We start from the raw sequence: 16,910 nt of genomic DNA, 5'->3' as shown, positions 1-16,910 counted from the left end.
AATAAATCCAAAATTGCTATACCTCAGAACAAGGTAATACTACAGGACATATCTCTTAACCTCTTAGTACAAGAAATGTGAACAAAGACAAAAATAACAGGGGGACAAAGGCCCAAAATCAGGGACACATTTTAACTATTGTTCATGTAAACATAGAAGGTTGATAGAATAACAGCATTTGCAAAAGCAAGCATTTTCTGAAGGATATAACGTCTAAAACTAAAATGTCTATCCCTATTTAGTAACTTCAGTCGGCAATGATTTGCCAGAAAACCACAAATTTTATAAAGAGCAAACCAAAATATGAGGCAAGATTGCAGAACTTTGAGAGGTCTATTCCAAAATACCATAGTCTTAGAATTAATATGTATTCCCTTATTCACACTTATGTGTTTGCTGTTCCAAGGATCATAATTACTGTCATTGGGCTTTCAGTGAGTGCCTATATGTCCTTAGTTTTACCGCAGACTAAGTCATCACTTATGCCTAATATAGTGTCTACCGTGTCACTCAACAAGCAAGTCCAACTGTCTTCTTTCTCATATGAGAGAACAGAGAACTCCTTTTATATAGCCTAGACATTCATCTACACCTGAGATTTTTTTTTAAACAAAAAACATCTTTATTGAATTATCACTTATGACATATTTATTGAATTATCACTTATGGCATATTAATTGAATTATCACTTATGACATATTCAAACATACATTTATATAAATGAAAACAACTCACATTGACATATTTTCAGTTACAAACATACTTCACATAAAATCTTCTGTACAAAGCATTACATAGCTTATACAATTCCTGCCTTCCCTTAAACGTCATTTCTCCTCCAAAACATTATTCTGCATGTATTATTCCCACAATTTCCATTTCTTTCTATGTAATTTGCTCCTGACTTTTCTAAAGATCCCATTTCCAGTTCTTTTATCTCTGTTACTATATTCATTACTTCTAGTATGGTTGATTTAGACTTTGATTTCCATTTTCTAATAATTGCTTTTTTGGCAGCCACCAGAATTAAATTCAGTAAGGCCTTGCTGTGTGTTGGCAACTACAATTTAGTATCACAGCTCAAAAGAAAAATCCTTAGTTACACTAATATGCTTCCCTAGTATTTCTGGCAGAGTAGTCTGCATAGAACATTTAAAGTCTGCCAACTCATTACACCCACCAAAAAATACGTTCCCAGTTATCTTTTTCTTCCACATCACACCTCCAACATTTGCAATCTACAGAAAGAAAAATTCTTTGGAATCTGCTTGGCTATAAAAATAGCTATGCAAACACTTAGTAAAAATTCTAAATCTAATAGACTTTGTTGAAATTTTGGGAGACATACATACTTAGTTGCAAATTTACCAGCCATACATATATCCTCCCATTGTTTCTTTGTGAATTGCTTATTCAGTCTGCCTTTACAGTCCTTTCTAACCCCTCGTATTGATTCCTGTAGTTATCTTGCAATATTTTATATGCCCTACTAATTATCCCTTTTTAACAGCAGCTTCTCTTCTAGATTCTACTAAAAACTCTATCAGTGCTAGGCTTACACTTAGGATCCCACTATTGTTTTCTGTTTACCTATACTCTATCAATCCTTGATAAGGAAGGCAATCTCTAGCCTGCAAATGTATTCTTGGCTTCTCCCCATTCCGTTACCTTTCCCTCTCTAATTACTTGCTCCCAATGCCTTGGTTCCTTTGCCAGTTTTCTCCATTAAATTCCAGCCCCCTCTTGCCTATTTTCGTTACCCTTAATTGCAGTCATCCCTATCTGCAGAATCACCTTTCTTCATTCTGTCGTTGGCTTAGTTCTTACAATACTTTTTGTTGCTTTATGAATATAATATTGCATATGGTTATTGTTTTTCTCCTTAAGGATCTGCCTTCAAAATTCCAGTCTCTCCTTGTTTTTTGAGGTTCCTCCCCATTTCATCATCCTCCATTTCCAATTTGAATTATAGCTTTCTGCTTGTGTTTTTTTATAGGAGCCAGAATTGTGTAGCTCTGAAATACACCTTCAAATCAGGTAATCCCAAACCACATTGTTCTGTTTGAAGGATCAACTTATCCCACTTGACTGTTGTCCTCTTCCCCTCCCAGATAAAATCTTTCAACTCTTTATTAGTTGCTATCTCCAGTTTCTCCTCTGGTTGATAAGATATGCTTGACATGTGTAACTAACAGGATTAAGAACATTCCAACACCAGAGTTATTATACCGGAAAACCTGTATGTCAGGAAGCAGGTTAACACTCTCTCCTTCATGAAAAGAAAACAAGATCTTCAGGTTACAAAACAAGCCCTGTCAAAGCTCCAAAAAAATTTCAGTGGTTTTCTAATAACCACACTGAATAAATCAAAAAATGGCCACCATATTATTTGACACCCTTAAAAGTTAAAAAATAGCAAACAGCAGTAGCTGATAATAAATACATTCAGATAACACATTTTCCAAATATAAATACCTTTTCTTAACACTGAACGCATCCCAACCTTTTCTTCAAAGTCCACTCAGACCTAATTACTGATAGACAATTCTCAACTAAAGACACATTTGTATATCACTAATCACTTTACACCTCAGCCATGCCATTAACATACTCCTCATTTACCTTGAATACACTCTATTTTATCCCTTCACTCTTCACAAAGTGCTCACACAATATTCTGAATACCACGAGCAACATTTGTGCATTCACCAATTTCGTCCCTAGAAATGAATATCCTTACATCTCCCTTCCAAAGGATAATGGGCTAAAAGTCACACCTTATTCCACCTTGCTACTCTTTGTCTTTATTCTTCATATGTTAAAAAATAACTGCTCTCTTCCTCTTAAAGTCAAGTTAAAAATCAAGTCCTGTCCTTGCTATCCTAGATTGCAAGATGAGAGCACACTGACTCTCCTATGTCCTCCCTTCTGCCTTGTCTTAGAGGAAAAGAGCTTTAAAAGAAGTACCCCTGATAATGGGAATCACCTCCACCCTACGAGGTGTAGAACCATTTTCTTCCAGTGCAGAGATAGCTGTTGGACTACCTTAAACAGTCATACTTTTGCAACTGCTTTATCAACAAGGGATAAACTCCAAATTTTTATACTAACATAATAGTCCTGTTTTTTCCTTACAGACTACATAACAAGCACTTGGAATTAAGAATAAAAAAAGTTAAATGATACAGGATAACAGTGAGTGTTGTTCATCACTGCTATCCTTCAAAAGTTGTTTTCTTCAGGGTTGCAAGCTTACCTATTACTGTCTTTTGGTAGGTTGTTCAAGTTTCATTTATTTGGGGATAAACACATATCTTGGTATGGTGCAGCCATCATGACCTTTCATGGCTGAAAAGGATCCCAGAACCCATTTAATGAATATACATAAACAAATAAATTAATTAATTGAGTGATGTTACCGCCTTCTGTTATGACAAGTACATCACTGCATTGTAGTCAACTAAAGAAACATTATTATTTTCAGCATATTTTTGAATTGTTTCAGCTCAGCATATACCACAGATTGCCACTTGGACTTCATTTTTATGGTTCCTAAACATTACAAACTGGACAATAGTCTAGAAGTAGAAGACGTTTTGATACAGCTGTGGGTTATGCTGAAACTACCCAGCAGAATGCCACTTAGGGTTCTTACTATATGTCCAGAGAAAGACAGTGGAGCACAGGCATGATGTAATACTTTTTATTGGACTAACACAGATTTTACACTTGTTTGAGCTGACATGAGCCCTTCATTGGGAGTTATTAAGTTACTGACATTAGATACCTTACATAAATATCCACTTCTGCATAGAAAGAGAAGTACATGCTTTTTCTGCAACTGGCTTAAAAAAAGAAAAAGTAAAATGTTAGCGTGCAAAAAAAAAAATGGATGCTCAAGTAATTGTAAAACCTATAGTAAGAAGAATTACATCACGTCTGTGTTCCAGTGTCTTTGTGTTTTCCGTTAGTGGATCATCATGGCATTTCTTAATACTTTTTACCATGTATTGTATTTTGCAACTAGAGTAACCCTTCCTGAAAAAAATAGATCTGTGTTCAGTTGAGTCACTCTATAACAAGTTTTGCTTTGTTGACTATTCTATATTGAGCAGTGTAATCCAACAATGGTTATTTATTTTCCTGCAGGAGGGCATGCCCCCTGCACTCTCATATATATATATATATATATATATATATATATATATATATATATATACTGACTCCATGGTTGCAAAGCAGTGGGGAAAAGTTAAAAAAATGCAGTGCAGTGCTGGCTTGCACAGTACAAGTCACTGCAGTTTTAACAAACTACAGTAAAACTAAACTGTTGTTAATCTGCTCACACACATTCCACTTGGAGTGTAGGGCAACTCAAAAAAGATAATATAGTTGTTTGATGAGAGTCATCATAATAGTAGATGTCCTTCCATTTCACTGTTACAGTATTCATAACATTTGGGATCCCCTGCCAAGGGTAGCCCGACGTCTGGCCAGTATACCAAAGCCATTAGGTTACTAATGATATGCCACATGCACACATATGCTCCCCGCCAAAGGCATAGGGCATAAAATGATGTCCGGATGTATCATCCTCAGAACTTCTTTGCTGCCAGTCCAAACACCATCTTTGATCATTAGTCTGATTGCTCTAGTCATTGCTGGTTTACCTAGCTGTTCATATAAGTGGCCCATTGTTTTTTTTTTTTTTTTTTTGATTATCCTTCTTTGCTTTTGCATTTATGGTGGTGTGGGATTTCATGTCATCCAGAAAGGGTAAATGCCAGTGTAGGAAGCAATTTCCTGAAAAGAACATCACAAGCAGTGTTTGTTTTGTGTAGGTGTTTCTCACAAGCATACATTTGTCAGGCTTTTGTTCCAAAGACCTTACGTAGTCGCCTTTCTTCCCTCGCTATCTGTCTTGAAAACCAGCTTTTAGCAAAAGACATGTGGAAGGTACTTCCTGGTCTGAGGGTCCACCATTTTCGAAGAAGGCCAAAAAAGTCAGTTCAGTTTCTTCGGGTGTGCCTCCTCCACCAGACTCTCTGAAAGCTCAGAGGATCATGCAGTTCCTGGGTTGGATTCCTCTGCCAGGACCGGTTCAGAGGCCGACATGCATCTGGCTTCTCGCATTTCCTTGCAGACCCTGCAGATTTCCATTTTGGATGTTCAGGGGGAACAGTAGCTGATTATATCTGAAGGGCCTAGGGAGATTCCTCAGATACTGATAAGGGAGCAAGTCCCGACTATGATTATGGAATGTAGGCTGACGTTGGAGCCTACTACATTTCATAAGGCAGATGTTCCTTTAAAAAAGAAGCAAAAGACAAAACATATTTCTTCTCCTCATAACGACCCTCAAAGTGAATGGTAAAATTTTACACAGGGTTTGTTCAATGTTCTTATGGCCTTGAAAACTCCTCAGGGGGTCTCTGTCCAGGCTCCTCTTGGTCATCCTCCCCCCTCAAGAGATCTAGGGATCAGGATTCCTCTAAGGAAGAAGAGGATTCTGATGAGGAATCCCTGGCATATTCTACCCAGATTCCTTCTCCTTTGGATTATGGCTCCGAGGAAGAGCAGTCTGCTAATCCTGAATCTCCTTTTGGTTAGATTTCCTTTGGGGAATACACTGCCAGGATGATAAAATTCTTTAAATGGGACTGTTCTTAAGTATCTGAAGTGCAAAGGAGATAGTATGAGTTCCTTCAAATGGAGTCCCCTAGACCCTCTGCTGTTCCTGCTGTTTTGGCTGCTTTATTGGATGCCTTTCTTCTGCATCTCCTGCCCCAGACTCTCAGCCCCCTGCTCCTAAAAAATGGATTGGTTTTATAAAGTGCCTGATGACCGCAAATTCCTTTGTAAGTGCCGATCTGCTGACCCTTTGGTGGTTTCTTTGGCACCAGACAGGCCTTCTAAATTGCTGTCTTCTACCAAGCTTCAATCTTCTGATAAGGACAGCAGGACTGTGGAAAGGCTAGGTAAAAAGGTTTATACTTCAGCCAACCTAGCCTTTTAGGCTGTTAATTATCAGACACGTATGACCAGATATGTTTTGTTTCTCCTTTCTCAGGCTTATGAGGTTATTTCTGACCTTCCTGATTCTCAGGGGAAAGACATCTGCCATTTCTGTGTTAGTGGCTTCTTCCTAGGTAGCTCTCCATTCCATTAAATGTAGTTATGATGCAGCAGATGCTTCTTCTAGGGCTGCTACTTCTGGGTCTGTGTTGAGGAGATATTCCTGGCTACCACTTCAACTTGTGCCTGATGATATTAAGACTAAGTTGATGGATGATCCACTGGACAACAAATGTTTGTTTGGTGCTGCTGCAGCTGATTTGTTCAGGACCTGAAACACATTTTTGTCTCCAATTTGCCAACATTCCAGAGAAATTATCCCAGTAAACCTGTCTTTGTTAGAAGGCAGTCTTGTCCTGCTTGTAAAGGTAAAAAGGGTGGTAGGAGCATTCTCCCAGCTAAGTCTACACAGACCCTTCCTGCTCAGATACCTTTCTTTCCTGATAAACCAGGTGCTGTCTGACTATCCAGTTCTTCCCGGCCATATTCCTCTCACATCATCTATCTGTGTCTGTTCCTGTCTGGTTAATCATAACCCAGGATTCCTGGGTTCTTTCCATCATTCACCAAGGGTATTTCATGGTTTGTAAATCTCTTCCCCCTTCATGGGCATTCCTCTGCCTCCTCAAGACCAGTTGAGCTCTTTTCCAGAGATGCTTCAGAGTATTTTGATTCAGGGAACTATTCAAGGGGTACACAATTAAGGGGGTATGCTTTCATCTGAGGAAGTCTTTATCTTGACAAAATGTATTTTAACTTGTTAGTATTTATATGTGTTCATTTGCCATTTTATCAGCTTTTACTGTGGAATTATTAAAGGATTTTAACTCTGCAGCTTGTGTGTCCTTCCAAAGTGCTCTGACATATTTTAGAGTTGTTTGGGTTTGAGCACTTTCCCCCCTGCATTTGTTGGTCTTGGTTGTTGTATTTGGAAAGATGGAAGGAACACCTGATGGTACGCGCGACGGCAGAGAGAAAGGCTTAGAAATGGGCCAGATCAGGAAGATGATTGGCCAACTGACACAACTGATTGATTTACTAACCCTGGCCTGCCAATCGGTGATTTCATTGGCTTCCAGTTTGCCCAGGAACCAGGAAATGCTGGTTTGTGGTGAAAATGAAGTGCGGAACAGACATAATACCATTAATAGAAAAGAAAAACTTTCAGGCCAGTCTAATAATGCTAACGGAGGTGGTTGTGAAGGATTTCCAAGCATTTTAATCTATAATACAAGTGAGAAGAACCACGGCAGTGCAGACGCCAATCTTGGGCGTCCTAAAACAAACGGACAAGGTGACTGTTTTATTAATGGTTTACAGCACAAAAATATTGACTTTAATGCTGTTATTGCCAGAAAGTACCTGTTTAATGATATGGAACAAGACGAAGTTGTCTCAGACAGTGACACTTATGCAAATAACTCGGTTAAATTAGATGATTTGTTATACAAATATAAAATGTTGGATTTAGAGAATGCATACCTCAAGGAATGTGTTAAATTAAACATTGTGCCAAAAGGACTTGGGGTTTACAAATATCCCAATAAAGTTAGGGAAGGGTCTGATTTTCATAAAGAATTAATACACATTTTTGATAGCTGTGGGGCTGAGATAGTCAAAGCTGTCATTAGGGAAAATGAAAAGGAGATGGATATGATGTATAGTAAGCTTGAACATTATTAATGACTTGATGTTTACAATAGATAAGGAAAAATGTAGATACTATGATATCCTGGAAAAGATTGAAGGGAGATGTAAGAGCGTATGTAGTGGAAAAATGAGAAAAATAGATAGAAATATAAAAGAATATAGAGAACAAAATAACTATCCTAGACCTAAGGAATAATGTAATTCGAATGACTTGTATGAAAGAGATGGGAGAGAGTACATTAACCATAATGAACAACACCAGAATGAAGGTTATGCTATGAGAAGACCTTCTTATGATTTATATGACCTTTAGAGTTTCCACCTCTCCGAAGGTCGGAGAGGTTAAAGAACAGACAACAAACATATTGCATTTACAACAAGGGGAAGGACAACTACATGAACAATCAGTGGAACAGATAGATGATGGTGTTATAGGGCAAGATTGTATTATTAAGGAAGGTTATAAATTTAGTTTTAAAGGCTATACTATTTTTAATTATAGTAGTATTGTATTAAATGAGATACATTTTAAACTGTTTCCAAAAGGTTTTAAGTTTATCCCTCAGAACAAAAGCTGATGTCAGTAAGCTCATCATTGATTTAAAACTATTTTTAAGAAAAAATGAATCTGAAGTTATTTTTTCAAGGACAGGAAAGACACTTAGGGAATGATGGTGTACTTAAAAGGAAAAGCACCTTTAACGTACCTCTTCACCCACAGCTGAAAAATGTTGAGGTCTTATTGGAAAAAGAGTTAAGATTAGGTGTAGTACACAATAAGGTTGCACCTAACCTGTCGAGAGAAGAAAGTCTAATATTGAATGAATTAAGAAATAATAATTTTTTAAGAATAATGAGATCTGACAAACGGGGTGGCACAGTTTTTATGGACAGTTTTATCTATGAGGCAAAAATGATGGAAATACTGGATGATGCTTCTAACTAAATGAAAATATTGCTAATAATTTTTTTTTTTTTTTATCATTTTGAATGATTTATTGTTGGAGGGAACTATTGACATTAACACGTTTATATTTAGAAAAGCCAAGGGTTCCCTCCATGTTTGGCACCCCAAAGGTTCATAAAAGCATCTTGGACTCCCCTTTGAGACCCATAATGGCTTCTGAAGGTTCTGTCACTGCCCTCTAGCAAAGCTTTTGGACACTAAATTAAAAAAATATATCTTCGATGGGAGTCAGTGTATTAAAAGACTCTTGGGACGTGTTAAAAAGTATAAAACCAAATCTGTATAATGATAAAGTTACTTTTATTACTATTGACTTAGTGGACCTGTTTACCTCAATACCACATGAAGAAGGTATGTGTTGGTTTGAGGAAGCTTTGGTTAAATATGGAAAATTCAATAAAAAGGATTTTCATCTGATTTTAACATTAATGGATGTAGTCTTAAAAAAAAACAATTTTATACATTATGAAGGAGAATTTTTCCAAGAAGCTGCACTGGTACAGTGGTAGCGTTGTTGCCTCACAGCAAGAGGTTCTCCTGTTCGATTCTCGGCTGGAGTGCCTTCTGTGTGGAGTCTGCATGTCCTCTCCACGGTCGAGTGGCCTCCGAAAGACATGCGTGAATGGTCGGGCCTTTGCTGAAGGTTGGGCGTCGGGCTGGCAACTTGGCACCATAAAATTGACTGTCAATCATTAGCGGACCGGAGTTCCGCTGTGGCGACCCCTAACCGGGAAAAGCCAAAAAGACAAACAAACATGAAGGAGAATTTTTCCAGCAACTTCAGAATGTAGCAATGGGGCCAAGGTGTGCCCCCATTTACGCCAATATTATCCTTTTTTACTAGGAGGAGAAATATATACTCAGGTCAGATTATGTAAATTGCTGGAATCTTTACAAACACTACCTGGACAACTTCTGTCTTTTTTGGGTAGACACACAGGAAAGATTTTTGGAATTTTTTAATTACATCTGCAGGACTACTTCCTTTTTAAAATTTACCTATAAAATAGACTATGAGCAGATGAACTATTTAGATATAACTATCACAAAGGAAGAGGGTAGCTTTATTTCAACAGTATATAGAAAGGATACATTTCCAAATTCATGTTTGTTCTATACCAGTGTCCACCCTTTGCATCAGAAAAGGGGAATAGTTAAGGGACAATTTGTGCGAGGGTGCAGAATGACTACAAAAGATAGTGATTTCTTAGAAGAATGTGGATTTTTGACTAATATGTTTAAAAAGAGGGGATACCCCGAGAATTTAATAAAAGAAATTGAGCAAGAAGTTTTAGAAGGTAGAAAGGCTAGATTTGCACCTATTCTAGGGAATGAGAATTCAGCCAGTAACAAAATAAGAGGTAGAGAAAATAGTAAGAGTAATGAATTTGATGATGCTTTTGTTACTGATTTTAATGGAGACTCAGCTGTGTTAAGGGGGATTTTAGAAAAAGAATGGGATAGATTTAATAGTATTTCTGATTTGGAGGTGATTTTTAACAAAAAAACTTTTAAGTTTATTTATAGGAAAGGACAGAATATTAAAAACATTTTAGAGAATTGTTTGTGTCTTTCGGCTTTTCCCAGTTAGGGGTCACCACAGCGGAACTCCGGTCCTCTAATGATTGGTAGTGGATTTTTACGTACTGGGTTACCAGCCCTGACGCACAACCTTCAATGAAGGCACGCCCCATTCACGTATGCCTCCACACAGAAGACGCTCTAGCTGAGAATTGAACAGGACAACGTCTTGCTATGAGGCGACAACGCTACTGCAACACCACCACCGGAGAATAGTAAGGGTAATAAATTTATTCATAAGGAAGGAAAAGTGGGCACTTATAAATGTGGCCATTGTCCACAGTGCCAGTTTACTTATAAAGGTGAATCTGTATACTTAGCTGGTAGGGACAAATTGATCAACAGTAGAAGTTTTGCAAATTGTAATACAAGTGGATTGGTATACATAGCAATGTGCGACAAGTGTTTGTCATTTTATATAGGAGAAACAGAAAGGAAACTAAAAACTAGAGTTTATGAACATGACTATGACATAAGGAATAAATGTGCTAATAATGCATTATACAAACAAATTAATTTGTCAAGACGCTTATATTTTTTGTGCTAGAAGTAGTACCAAAAGATATAAAAGGGGGCCTATGGGAACCTATGAATATAGAGAGCTATTTGGGCAATTAATTCTAGAAGCCACAAAGTCACCAGGCTTGAATGAAGCAGTTTTGCTGGCCCCTGAAGAGCAGCAAAGCTTAAAAAAAAAAATGTTATTTTTACTTTGACCACTAGATGGCAAATTAAAACAACAACAATGAATGAAAAGACTGAGTTTTTATTATGTTCCAGCATTGCTTTTATCAATATTTTTTTCTTATAGTGATTACACATTTTATATTTATGATAATGAATGTGAAATTTTTTTAGGAATATTCATTATATATATATATATATATATATATATATATATATATATATATATATATAATATTTTTTGTATGTGAATCTTTTTTATAAGTTCTTAAATATATACTAATTGATTTGTTTGTTTGGTTGATTTTTAGTGTTTCTAGTATAAATAGGGCACATTTAGGGGGTATGCATTCATCTGAGGAAGTCTTTATCTTGACGAAAACGCATTTTAACTTGAGTGTTTATGTGTGTTCGTTTGCCGTTTTATCGGCCTTTACTGTGGAATTTTTAAAGGATTTTAGCTGTACAGCTTGGTGTGTCCTTCCAAAGTGCTCCTTTGACATTTTTTGGAACTATTCAAGAGGTTCCAGCTGTTAAAAGGGGGGAGGAATTTTATTCCAGAATGTTTTTGGTCCCAAGGAAAGAGGGCACTTGGAGACCCATTCTGGATCTTTCTCACCTGAATACATGTCCGAAGGTTCCTTCCTTTCGAATGTTATCCCTACAGACTTTGTTCTCTCTTCTGCTTCCTCAAGCTTTTATGATTTCTCTGGATCTCAAGGATGCTTACCTCCATATCCCTATTCATTCCCTTTTCAGGAAGTTTTTATGTTTCTCTGTTGCTTCCTTGCATTTTCAGTTCTCTGCTTTGCCATTTGGCCTCTGTACTCCCCAAGGGTATTCACCAAATACCTAGCTCATGTGATTGTTGCAGGCACAAAGTCATTCAGGTTATTCCTTTATTCAAGCCTCCTTTCCAGAAATTCTTTTACAGCACCTGCAGTGGGTCATCACTCTGTTGCAAAGCCTGGAGTTCACTGTAAATTTTCAAAAGTCCTTTGCGTCCTTGTCATGGGATCATGTTTTTCTGGGATGCATGATCCAGACTGTTCCTGTGCTAGCAACCCTGCCTCCTCCCAAGGCATTGATGCTTGATTTCCTTTTTTCAGTCCCTTCTTCCTCTGGCCTTGATTTCAGTCAGGGAATTTGAGGGCTCTGGGATTCGTGGTATCCACCATCCTTATGCTTCAATTAACCAGACTGCACATGAAAAAGCTTCAGTAGTATCTAAAGTCAATTTGGCTTCAGCATTTTCATCCTCTAGAGTTTCCAATTCCTCTTCCTCCGTGTCTCAAGTTGGAATTTTAGTGGTGGATTCAATGTCCACTTCCCTCTCAGGAGCTGTTCACAGATACCTCAGATGGGGGTTGGGAGGCTTCCTTCGGAAACTTAAAGTGCAAGACCTTTGGTCTCCTCAGCAGCAGAAGGAGCACATAAATATCAAGGGGATGGGAGCTCTTCTGTTGGTGCTTGCTGCTTTTCATCCTCTGTTTTCTCCAGGGTCCCTAAAGATCTTTGCAGACAACACCACATTGATGTGGTATGTCAGCAAACAAGGAGGGACAAGATCCATCTTCTTTGCAGATTAGTAGTCCAGGTTTGGGAGTTAGCGATTTAGTACCAGGTTACACTTCAGGCTGTGTGCATTCCTTCAAGTCAGAATTTTGTGTCAGACTCCCTGAGCAGGTCCGTAACACAATCTCATGAGTGGATGCTTCACATGGATGTGTTTCTGTACATTATTCACCAGTGGAGTTTTCCTCAAGTAGATCTCTTTGCCTCCCCTCTGAACAGGCAGTTTCCTCAGTTTTGTGCCAGGACTCCATGTCATGTAGCCTAAAAAGTGGACGCCCTTTTTCATGGAAGGGGATGTTTCTTTATGCCCTCTCTCCCCTTCCTATCATTTCAAAAGTTCTGTACAAGATAAATCAGGATGCTCCCAAAATCTTGCTGTTGACTCCCTTTTGGCTGAGGCAGTATTGGTTCCCTCCCTCTTCTTCTGCACCTAGCCAAGGGCAATCACCACATGTCATCTCACAGGGTGAATCTTCTCACACAAGACAAAGGAGCTCTCATTCATCCCCACCTGTCCACTCTTCAGCTGACACTGTGGGTGATAAGATTTTGATTCCCTATAGACATCTTTTTTTTCTCAAGATGTGGTTCAGGTTCTGCAGGAAGCCAAAAAAACACTACTAAGAATTTCTACTTGTCCAGATGGAAGAGGCTTTGTTGTCTTTCTTGTAAACTGGACCCACTTACTGTGGATGTTCCTTTGGTTCTCTCTTATTTGTGTGAATTGCTCAGTGGTGGGTTGGCATATTCTTTGATAAAAGCCCACCTCTCAGCTATTTCTGCTTGTTTACTTTTAGCTCCTCCTTTGGCCTCTAGGTTCGAGGCCAAACAGTTCCTTAAAAGCATCCTTCATATTAGACCTCACAGGAAGCCTGTTCCTCTTTCTTGGGATCTTAATTTTGTTTTGGAGAAATTGACTCCAGCTCCTTCTGAGCCTGCAGCTTCAGCTTCCTTAAAGCATTGTTCTTGGAAGACTGTCCCTTACTTCTGCCAGAAAGGTGTCTGAGCTTCAAGCCCTTATGGCTGTTCCTCCTTTTTTAGATTTTAATAAGGACAGTGTCTCTTTGTACCAATCCTTCTTTTATACCTAAGGTGGTGAATGAATTGTCTCTTAATCAGTATGTTAATTTGACCTCTTTTTTCCCTTCTTTGCAAACTGCTAGTGAGAAGGTGTTGCACACTTTGGATGTGCATAGACAAGTCATATTTTATTTGGACAAAACTAAAGCTTTTTTGAAAATCTGATCAGGTTTTTGTTTCTTTTCATCATAGATCATTAGGTTTAGCAAATTCCAAGCAGACTATTTTCTATTGGATTTCTAAAGCCATTTCTTTTTATTATTCTTTTCATGATAAGAGCCTTCCTTCAATAGTTAAGGATCACTTTACTAGGGATGTGGCTTCTTGTGGTCCTTTTTTCAAGGGTTTGAATACTATTTCTGCCCTTGAGGCAGCTACCTGGTCTTCAGTGCATATCTCTACCAAGCACTACAAGTTGGATGTCATTATCAAGGGCTAAAGCTGGTTTTGCTAGGGCCATTCTTCATGGCTCTATGTTAAATAAACAAACGCTTAAAATGTCAAGTACAACATACTCGAACACATTTAAGCGAATGTCTATTTAACCGAGAGCCCAGAATGTCGCAAAACACAATACTGAAATGTTATGTTTGGCCACCTACCCATCCAAAGTTCTACACAACACGTAACCAACTAACAGCACCTTCCAATACATCGTAAAAAAAATTTAATCAGAACAACATACCGTAACGTTGCAAGCAGGGGGGCTAGCTTCCCTGCACCCCCCATGTGGGGGGCTGCACCCCCCCCCTACTTACATATACCAACTCCTAGACTGTACTTCAGTGCAGAAAAGGGAAATTCTCCCTTTCTGCACCGTACAGTGCCGTTAGCAGTAGTTGACATGACGTAATATGTCACACAGTGCTGGCCAACCAAAATAATTTGGAACTCCGTTTTCTGACATTCTGGGCTCTCATTTAAATAAAGGTTCGCTTAAAAATGTTCAAGTATGTTGTACTCGACATTTTAAGAATTTGTTTATTTAACATAGACCCTTCTTCATAGGCTCCTAGAAGGCTCTACTGGCCTCTCCTTCTCCCTTTTTTCTTCCTGAGCTTTTACACTTTCCCTCATGTTATGAATACTGCAACAGTGAAATGGAACGACATAGTAAAGTTGTGTAAAATCGTAACCATAACAGTAGATGTCCTTCTCGTCACTGTTGCAGTATTCACTCCCTCCCTCCTCCCCCTGGTCTTTTGCCCCTCTGCTATGTGTATGTTACCCGCTAATATCCTAGGGCTGTTGTTCCTCCTGGGGCTCTCAGTTCTGAGGATGATATGTCCGGACGTCACCTTTATGCCCTATGTCTTGTGCGGGGAACATACATGTGATGTACGGCATATCATTAGCAACCTAAAGGCTTTGATATACTGGCCGGACATTGGGCCACCCTTGGCAGGGGTTCACTCATGTTATGAATACTGCAACAGTGAAGAGAAAGACATCTGCTGTTATGGAAAGATTTTGCACAATTGTACCATTTTCAAGGTTGATGTTACTCTACCAACATAAACACTGATCTCCAATCCGTATATTTCTGATTTGGAGATAATTTGGATGGTTTGCTGCTGTAACTCCGTGAAAAACGAACATATATAGGGTTCTCAAGCTATTCATTTGCCTACCACATAAGCACTCCCATGTCTATTGTTTCTTGCTTGGAGGAAACTATTTGAGCACATGTTGACAGTCCTTTTGTGGAAGTCTTGCTACCTGGTGATGCTGCTGCTGTAGCTACAGTTCATGAGACCACCATTGGCCTTTACAAGGTTACACACACATACTGTATAAAAACTGTCCAGATTACACCTTCACTGGTGAGTAAATTTGAATACGTCTGTATGTTCTGTTGTATTGCTGCAGTGTCGTCACCTCCAAACATCTACCGTTTCAGTTAGTATCCTTGCAAATAGTAATTTTTAACAGATGCTATAATGTTATAAATAATTGCATATCGAAAACACACATAATTTGTATAATCATGTAAATAAGTTTTTTTCTAATATTATTCCTTTTTATTCACTTTTTCTTTTCCTATTAGGCCAAACAGCTACTGTGTGTTCTGTTTGATTACCTGACTCCCAACAGTGCTCTCCAAATCAGTCCCCAGGATTTCTGACTGCATCAGATACTGCATGGAACTTTTATGCCTGTCCAGAACAATGCTAGCTTTCTGCCTTTTTACTCAAGAATACTTATTTCATTGCTAATGAAAACTTTTAAAGTCTGATTTTGTAAAATGGATTTGAGTATACCAGCAGACTGATTCATAGCTCTCCACTATCTGCATACATAATAACTTTAGTCGTGGTCGCCAACAAAATTATTTTACACTAAGGACTAGAGTATTTGGAAAAAGTGCTAGAGCGTAATATGATAAATGCCAAGAAAGTAGCTAATCCATTAGCACTGACTACATAAGAGGGAAATGCCAGAGATGTGGACTGTTATTCCCAGGGGCACATCAACCCGTAATGCTATAGTAGAAATTGCTAAATTAGTCACTGAAAAAAATATTCAAAAGCATCTGGTTTCTATTGCCTTACTGGTTCACTTGTTGATATAGTATTGTTTCACTGTGTATTATGTAGTAGAGGGATTAAGAATAAATAAATACAACACTATACCTTTTGCCAGTTTTCTGGAACACTATTGCACTTCCTTCTTGCCAGTTTAATATTTTAATGCAGAAGAATAAAATGCATGGTTTTGCTCTGTATGCTGCATACAGATTAGATGCATTCTGAGAATCATGCTGTCATACCTAGCAACAAAGTAACATGATTTCACAGACAGATGGTGGATGTACTTGTCATTAGCTGTGCAAGATGAACAGAAATGCAAAAAAAAATATTGTGTATTAAAGTCTCACATAATGGATACCCCAACAAAATACATATTTAATAGTACTCTTTAATAAACATTCCTGGTGTCAGTGTACACTTTCTGAGACTTTCCTGTCATAAGCATGTGGTGACCTTCTGTTTTTTCACCCCCCCCCCCCAAAAAAAATGCAACACCTAAAAACATTACCTGTTTCATATATAAACAGGCTTCTTGTAATGCACTTACAAAATAGATATGTCTTTGGGAAAATCATACTTCAAACTAAAAATATACTAAAAACTATATATAGGGTGGAAACTGATGCAGGAAAGCTTCCTCCTCCAAGCCAAGTCATCACATCATACAGAATGCTGCATTGATGAAAGGGCATGCACTTCTGATACTTAAAGCATCATATTTTTACACAGTATCATTACTTTATATAAAAATAAGACTACAGTTTCAC

At 38.1% G+C, this 16,910-nt stretch overlaps 1 protein-coding gene across 1 annotated transcript in view; it reads left to right on the top strand.

The window, feature by feature from the left end:
- The window catches only part of LOC122816492 (dynein axonemal assembly factor 8-like), a 3,534,829-nt gene extending 3,518,606 nt beyond the window's left edge, over positions 1 to 16,223 (top strand). The window contains exon 31 of the mRNA XM_044089323.1: positions 15,660 to 16,223. Coding sequence (XP_043945258.1) covers positions 15,660 to 15,737 — 78 coding nt within the window. The 3' untranslated portion in view covers positions 15,738 to 16,223. The remainder of the gene's footprint in view (positions 1 to 15,659) is intronic.
- The last annotated feature ends 687 nt before the right edge of the window (positions 16,224 to 16,910 follow it).

The sequence above is a fragment of the Protopterus annectens genome, chromosome 12.part0 (assembly GCF_019279795.1).
Source record: "Protopterus annectens isolate FY-2018-M chromosome 12.part0, PAN1.0, whole genome shotgun sequence".
Classification (NCBI taxonomy): domain Eukaryota; kingdom Metazoa; phylum Chordata; order Ceratodontiformes; family Protopteridae; genus Protopterus; species Protopterus annectens.
Note: the sequence above shows the minus strand (reverse complement) of the source record. Positions and strands in the feature narration are given on the sequence as shown.